The sequence below is a fragment of the Glossina fuscipes genome, unplaced genomic scaffold (genome assembly GCF_014805625.2).
Source record: "Glossina fuscipes isolate IAEA_lab_2018 unplaced genomic scaffold, Yale_Gfus_2 1, whole genome shotgun sequence".
Classification (NCBI taxonomy): Eukaryota; Metazoa; Arthropoda; class Insecta; order Diptera; family Glossinidae; genus Glossina; species Glossina fuscipes.
The window spans coordinates 2,151,760-2,160,356 of record NW_023998415.1 but is presented as its reverse complement, the minus strand read 5'-3'; the positions used below and the strand labels follow the sequence as shown (position 1 = coordinate 2,160,356).

At 33.1% G+C, this 8,597-nt stretch overlaps 1 protein-coding gene across 1 annotated transcript; it reads left to right on the top strand.

Moving 5' to 3' along the window:
- The first annotated feature begins 2,667 nt into the window (after positions 1 to 2,667).
- LOC119645355 (LON peptidase N-terminal domain and RING finger protein 3) lies at positions 2,668 to 5,750 on the top strand. Its single transcript, XM_038045518.1, has 5 exons — positions 2,668 to 2,786; positions 2,871 to 3,008; positions 3,078 to 3,549; positions 3,630 to 4,525; positions 4,589 to 5,750. Exons 1-5 carry the CDS (start codon positions 2,718 to 2,720, stop codon positions 5,066 to 5,068), a joined length of 2,055 nt encoding a protein of 684 aa, XP_037901446.1. The 5' UTR covers positions 2,668 to 2,717; the 3' UTR covers positions 5,069 to 5,750.
- The last annotated feature ends 2,847 nt before the right edge of the window (positions 5,751 to 8,597 follow it).

Sequence of the window (8,597 nt, the reverse complement as noted above, 5' to 3'; positions counted from 1 at the left end):
CCTCTTCAATATTCACTTTTTAATGCCGTGAGACTGCAACTTTGAAAATTGATTGCATCGGGCCTTCTATTTCCATCTAATTAATTAAGCTTTGAATGCTATATATATATATATATATATACATTTTACCATTGCACTAATATTTCTAATAACGCATTCTCTTCAAAAATGTTATATACAATATAATAAAGAGCACAGCTCTTTACCAATATACAAAGAAGAAAGTCTTTTTCTCTTTAGGTATTTTATGTAAAGCACTTTCAAGAGCATGCCTTGCTATCTGTGGTGAAAAAAAAACCCTCATATGATAGCATAATTTTGCGTGAAGAATCACATGAAATATGGTATGATATGATTATGCTTAAGCCATGACGCTTACATGACGGGTTATGTTCAAAATATTATTGCGTAGCTTTACTGTTAGACTTTTCTGCTTAATTACATTACCTACGTTTTTTTATTAAGAAACAACGAAACAACGAAACTATTAAAAAACTTAAAGTGAATAAACAAACAGACAAACAGACAGAAACACTGTTTGTTTATTAACTGGAGAGTGTTCTATATATAAAGTTGAAAAACACTATACTGGAATTATTACTAAAATGCAAGCAGCAAACCCATGACCCAAGATAATGAAATTTATCCAAGTTCCAAGCCATTTAGTCAAAGAAGACTTGCAAAAGAATAAAATATTTGAAAAACGGAAATTTTCATTACACCAGAACTGCATCGTAACTAACTAGAAGCAAGAGTAACTGAACAAAAAGTAACAAATTTGACGATAGTTATGTAAGAATATTTTTTATTTATATATTTGCAAAAAAATATATATAAATAAATTTATATTTATATATAAATATTAACGTAATAAATATTTAATTTTGTAGTGTCCATCTTTTGAACGATTATATAAAAATGTATCCATTAATTAACTTATTAACGAAAGCGCACGTACTTTGATACACAAATGCATAACATTAGCCGTGCAGAACGGTTCAACGTACCATATGAAATAAATAAAAATGTGTAGCTGCGTGTGTATACGTTCACCCACACTTATCGCATAAGCAAACAATGCAAAAATAAACAAACAAATTATTCATCTCTTTTACGCTACATTTATTTTGACTAAGCGCCATTAATAAAGCTTTTGTATCACAACAAAAAGCGCCCTAAACTGCGAAAAGCTAGCGACAATACAGTGTGATTCTAAGATTAAATAAAAGGCAAAAAGGCAAAAGGGAAAGAGAAAATACCGAAAAAAAAAACCATAAATCAAATCGTAAAAATGTTTTTATATAGTGAACGTAATAAGCCAGAAACCGCCAGAAACATTCGCCTTTTGAGGTGAAGTTAAGACAAAGACAAGGTAAATAAATGAAGACTGTTTAGCCTTCCGTTAAAGACTGGGAAGCTTTTTACGGCCAGTAAAATCAAAGCCAGCTCGCTTTCCATTAATTAGTTCTTATAGACTTTAAATTACATAAGAAGTTAGTTCAAAAGAGACTTTTAGAATCTTTCCTGAGTTGTTAGTCGCGATAATTTGCCTACTTGCCTACTTATCCGACCTATTATATATAAAGAATGCTTTTTCGAGACATTCTCATTTGACCCTTTTTAGGTTATAATGCGATTGTATTTTTAGTGCCGTTTCGCATTTGAGATCATCATGAATCTGGGCGTTTTCCCGCGCTGTCTGCATATGAATCAAGATATTGTTTGTTCAATTCCGATTTCATTCACAGCGCTATGCAAAGTAATGCAACAACTTTTGGAAATTATTGATACTTTTTTTTCAATCCCAGTCTTCGATAAGCGAACAATAGAAGAAATTGCTCAATAAATTCGACTGAATAAAACGCAAAGGTGAAAAGAATGAAGTGAATGAATATTTACTGATAGAGCCTCGAGAAGATTGATTATGAACAGCGTTAATGAAACCCTCATCGTTTTATAAAAATAGGATTTTCTGCTTTTAATCGGCGAAGCAAATTATTTAGGGCAAATTAGTTTAGAAAGACTAAATCTTTATTAAATATGATCTACACACAGTTGGACTTTTCTTCGTAGCGATCGAAAGAATTATTGTTAACCGTGAAGAACACACTTAGTCACGGACTTACATATACTTTGTACACCAGATTAGATCTTATTTACCTATGTTTGTCTTTAAGCAAAAATATTCTTAAATCTTATTGTAAGTAGTATTGTTAACTTCTTATTATTAGTAATCAAAGCAATATGCTTCAATGGAATTTGGTTTTTGTTAAATCCTAACAATAGCTTTGAATGCAAATTTCAAAATAAAATATAAAATGAGAAAAAGTAATAAAAAAGCCAAGCGTCTTTCATTTTTTTTTTTTTTTTTTTTTTTTCTTTTTTTTTGTATTAAAACACCAAATGAAAATTGTATTAATTATCATCTTAAACACACGCCGGCCATGTGCTCGTGTTCGCTCGTCTATTGCAGTCAGTCAAGGGGCTCTTTGTATATCAATCATTTCTGTTTATGACACGAACAACTTGAACAGATTTGTTTGGCTCTATTATAATGATTTATTTTGTTTTAAAATTTTTAGACAAACATTTAAAGTGAAATTATTTTAAACAGAAATCTTTAACTTTTTTACAATTGCTTTTCTCTTTTGAATATTTTCATGTTAGCGCCAACAAATTTTAAAAGTCTATTATTGCGTGCAGAGGTGTTACGTAAAATGAATCATTATCAGAGTTCATTGGCAGATGTGGATAATGCGCTTAAAGCACGCTATACCTCGGCTAAGGTATATATTTAATAATTTCAAGTAACCATGAATTTAAACCAAAATACTTTAATAATTTATTTATTTATTTTTTTAATCTCATAGGCTCATTATATGCGCGCTTTGGCTTTAAATAATTTAAGCCGTTTCGAAGAAGCCTTATATGAAACTTGCCTGGCCATTAGTTTGGATAAAATGCAAAATCTCAGCAGCACCGAACTATTTCAACATGATCTCACTAAAGTAAATTTATGCCACCCATCGACAGACACCATATAATTTTTGTTTTTTTTTTTTTCCTTTTCGCTACAGATTTTACAAAAGTTACTTTCCCAAACTCCGAAATGTATTAAATTAGATCTGACGCAATTGCGTCAAAAGGCTCCGTACAGTGTATTGACCGAACAACGTTTAAGACGTAAGAAAATTGCTTTGCTGAGCAGCGCAATAGACGAGGATGAATCGATGCCATCTTATGAAGAGGATGAAGAGGATTTTTTGTCAGCGTCATATGCCAAAGAATGTGATATCTTGGCCGAAGATGAGGACGTATTGGCCTGTTCCGATTTTTTAAATTGCGCTGAAAAGCGTAGCACTTATGCCAGCATAGCTAAAAAATATGAGCTCGAATTGCGTAAGCAAACCTCACGTAAACATTTTCGACGGAAATGGATGAGCGCAGAATCAGAATTATTACCCAGCCTTGAGATAGAAAGCGGTCGTTGTAGCAGCCAGTTCCGTAATGTTTTGGAAAGAACACAGCAAGAAATTGTTAGACTGAAAAGTTAGTTAATTTTCATTTAATTATTTTAATTAGCATTAAGTTTAATTATCTTTAATTTTTTTTCTTTCTCTCTTTCGTAGAAATGGATTCTATACTGGATACTGATTGTAAGCAGTTAATAGCGGTACCCCCTTCGTTGATAGATCCGAGTGATTTTGATTGCGTTTTGTGTTGTCGTACCTTTTGGAAACCTGTCGTTACACCATGTGGTCACACTTATTGTTTAGTGTGCTTAGATCGTTGCATGGACTATACCGCATCGTGTCCCTTATGTATGTCTGCTTTGGTGGAACCTAGTGTTAATGTATATCAAGGCTCCTCCACACCTGTGCCTTTGATTTTAACTAAGCGGCCGGTTACAAAATTTCTAGAGGCCGCCATGAAACGTTTCATCCCCGAGAGTTATGCAAAACGTTTTCGTCAGGAAATGGTCATGGAACCGTCGGTGCCCATTTTCATATGCACGACCGCTTTCCCATATGTGCCATGTCCGTTATTTGTTTACGAACCCCGTTATCGTTTAATGGTACGGAGAGCTGTGGAGTCGGGCGACAAACAGTTCGGTATCGTGCAACCGCATAGCGGTAAATCTCGATACTATGATTATGGAACAATTTTGGATATAAGAGACTGTGTTTTGCTAGGTGACGGTTGTTCCATATTGAGTACAATTGGATGTAAACGTTTTAAAATCCTAGCGCGCAACGAAAAAGATGGCTACGAAACAGCCAAAGTTGAGTATATATGTGACGAACCGATACCGGACGAAAGCTTAACCTATGTTAGCAATATGCATAGCATTGTCTTGGCCAAAGCTATTGAATGGTATGAGAGTTTGGGTGAAGATCTCAAACATGAAATTCTGCAAAGTTACGGAGAAATGCCGACTGTCGAGGAGAATTGGGAAACGGTAACTGACGGACCGGCTTGGGCATGGTGGATTATTGCTTTGCTTCCACTTAGACCGCAATTGAAGGTTAGTTTGAAAAATTAATAAATTAACGAATATTCCTGATTGTTTTATTTATGCATTTTGCAGGTTGATATTTTAGCAACAACTTCTTTAGAAAAACGTTTAAGAGCTATTGAAAAAACCATAAATTCCATGCCAGGTAATTATCGTTATCAGCGTGTCGCACAGGATTGTAACGTTGCTGTGGTGGTACATTCTCACCAACAACATGAACATCATTCCCATCATTTGCCAGAAGAAGATGACGATCACGAGCAACAGCCGATGGATTTACATCAGAATTTACCAACAGATGACACAGACGTTCGTTTACAACCGCAGACACAGCATACGCATCACATAGCGCAGCATCATCATCATCATCATCATCACCATCATCATCACCATCATCGTCATCATGAAGAGTGCGATAATGCAACGGCAACAGTCGATGAATGCTGTGCGCGTACAACAGTAACGCTGAGACCAGACGATGCAAATGATCATCATACGGCAAATAACAGAAATGAACATACAGCACATACGCCTCACTCATTAATGCTATAGTTAACAGAAATGCAGAGAAACATACTTACATATATACAAACACACATACACCGACATCTTCATAACTCTTTCTTTTCTCTCTTACAAACTTTTTCGTTTATCGTTTACTTTCTCTTTAACGCTATTGCTCTGTATTTGAGCGCATAGCCATTGGTATTATATTATGCATTGAAAACAAAAACAACAAACAAGGACTGTTTTATTTATGTTTACATTTACATTGCTGTTGTTGTTTCAACCATAGATGTGTGTGTAGACATTATATAGCTGTGTACGTGTAACGTTAGAGTTAATATGATAGAACCGCTAATTGAAGCTGCGTGTTATGCGTGAGAGTGCGTGCGCGCCTGCGTGCGGGCGTCTGTGTGTGTGTATGTCTGTATGAATGCGAATTTACATATATTTTAGGAAGATGGGAAAGGGGTGAATGGGATCGCAAGGGGGCATGGCTGGGAAGGGTATTTGTTTGATTATTTAAATATATTTAATATAAACGGTAATAACATGCACCCTTATCTGCTGCGAATGAATTACATGTATTTAGAATTTCGCAAACACTAATAATCAAATTGTCAAACTTTTACATCGGGAAACAAATGTAGGAATAGAGGAAAAAATTTAAAGCTTTAATTTAATAATTAATTATATATAAAAATTTAATTTTAATTAATATTCCCTCTAAAAAAGCAAACACAAACAGGGGAAAAAATGAAAAATTTAAACTAGAAACGTTTGTAAAATTGCAGTTAAAATTGATTTTAGCTTAGAAGTAATCAAAACAAAAAAAAAAAAAAAAAAAAAAAAAGAGAAAGATAGCTGTTAAATTATAATTTTTTTATATATACATTTTTATAAAAGAACTTTTTAAGTAATAAAAACACTACTGAAATCTTGTAATTTTAAATCATTTATTTTTTTTGTTGTTGTTATTTTTTATAGAAAAATATTTATTATTTTTTTTCTTCTTATTTATTTTTGTCCTTTTTACTATAAAAAATCTGAATTTTTTACTTCTTAACAAGATAAAGGCTATTAAAAATTATAACTAACTCGCTCGTTTTGTATTTAAGCTCATCATATTTTCAGTTATCAACTTTATGTGTTTAAAACTCATCCGAATACTCATTTACTCATCTAGGATGGCGCTTGTGGAGCAAATACCTTTTCTACTTTCTCATACCACCTTCTTGTAATCAAATAAAAAGCAACAATTTCCGGCGCACGCTACACTCCAAGTTATGTAGATGTTAATGCAAGATAGTTCGTAATATGTATAAATCGACTACCATCTAAACTAAGGGCAAAAAATCAAAAAATAGCACACCTTCTTAATATGCAGATGAGGGGATATGAAAAAAGTATCTGTAGAAACAGAGATTTGTCAACAAAGAAACTCTAGTCCACATCCTTAACGATGCGATTCAACCTACAATTGCTTGAATTTTTCATCATAACCGAATGGATTTGCTAGAATATGCCCACTATAGAGGAAATCACGGTTCTTCGCTCCCGGACTCGCAGAATAAGCAATGTTATTTTTAATGATGGCAGTCAATTCAAGCTCTCAATTTACTTCAACTTGTACATAAATAATTCTTTACTTCAAAAATAATGTATTTTCAAAAAACTTTCAACAAATTTCTTAAATCATTTTTCAAAGCTCACTACTTACTATAATCGCAGCATGCATATAAAAGCATGCCCTATCGGATTTCAGTTTTGACGAATTAATCTCACACTTACCTTATGTACAGTGAAATGTTGTTTGTTGGACACGTGTCACGAACTGAAATAGAATCTTTTATTTTTGAGAGCATCGACACGTAATCTTCAAAAATTCGAGTTATCGCCAACAGTGGCATATACAACTGTGTTTTGGATGCAACTTATGTAGATTCCTTGATATCTTTGATAGCAGCGTTAGTCGAATAAGACTCTAAGTCGTGCATTCAACATCCAATTCATTTGCTTATCTGTCTTACATATTTGTTATTAAATGTTGCGTTTATTTGTAAAAACTTTACACAAAAAGTGAAAGATCGTTGTTCGATCGAGTGAGTTTAATTCAAAATATATTCTAGTTGTCACTTTATTTATTATTAATTTATTGCAATGAAAATCTTAACATATTTATCATCTATATTGACAATTAATCGTGGCCACAAGTTAGGGGGAGACATAGAAATAATAATCGGATAATAGCCATGCCTCCAGTACGCAGTAGACTTCGATTCTTTTGCGAACGCTTTTTCGAACATTAATTGATTTATTTTTCAAAATACTTAGCTTAAGATTTCAAAGACATACTGTACAACTTTCAAATTCATCAAAGACTTTTGGTTTTTTTTTTTTTTTTTTTGTCTTTTAGACGGAACGAATCACCATTCAATACTCTGCACCAATTCACTTCTCCTTAATATTAATAATAGTTATTCATAATCGGTGTTCGAAAAACTGATCCGATACGAATCATTTCTAATGGCGTTCGTCCTTAAGCCAAAACATGTATATTTGCCAGATTTTATAAAAATATTTCGAAAATCGCGACGTGTAGGTTGAATACAAAGAAACAAGGCTTATGTAAGATGGAGAAACGCCAATATTCTTTATTTTGATTTTGAAGCTTCAAGATACCAGTATTATTGAGTATACTCCTTTCGTTCTCTTTCTCGTAGTCGTAGCGTTTCTCTCCGCTGTTGAAAACTTGCAAGCAAAACTCCAAAAATCATTAAAAAACTTGGACTATTTTAGCAAAAATATCGATGTGAAATTTGAAAAATTTGGTGTTTACCCGATTTGCATATATGAATTAAACCATCTGCTCTCTTGTTTCGTTTCAAGTTTTTATTTATTTATTATTTTTCCTTTCATTTTCCAAATATGAATTATTTTAATAACACTTCTTGAATCAAATGTTTTAACTAAAATATTTTAAAAGTGAAAAATAAAAATTATTTATCTATTATCCTTAATCTCGAATATTTACCGAATTTGTGTTAGTTTCATGTTTGTTATTAAATATGTAAATTAAAGTCGGTTCATTGTGTGTGAACTCAAATCGTTCAAATATTTTACGGCTACGAATTAAGTAGTCAGTTTACTGTGGCAGTAAAAATGTTATAGTGGTCAATGGCCCACCATTAAATACCCTATACAACCGCAAAATGGGATCTCGTTATATCGGAAGTGGTCGAAAAAGCGTTCCGACCCGTACCATATTCAATAGGACTCACCCCTTGGGCTCAAAATACGTTAATGTAGTAAATTTTATTAAATTTAAGAAATTGCGGCCTATAGATTGAACGCAACAACGCAGACGAACAGGTGGACATACGGACAGACAGGCTTAAATCGATTCACAATGCGGCTCTGATTCAATCGGTCTAATAGAAGGCAGATTTATCTCAAGTCCTTTTAAGTGCTGCATACATCTACACAAACCAAATAACCCCCCAAAAAAATAGTGTAGGATATAAAAGTAAATGCAAATTTTCAAATTTTTTCAGACGTTAACGACAGCGGAACCCTC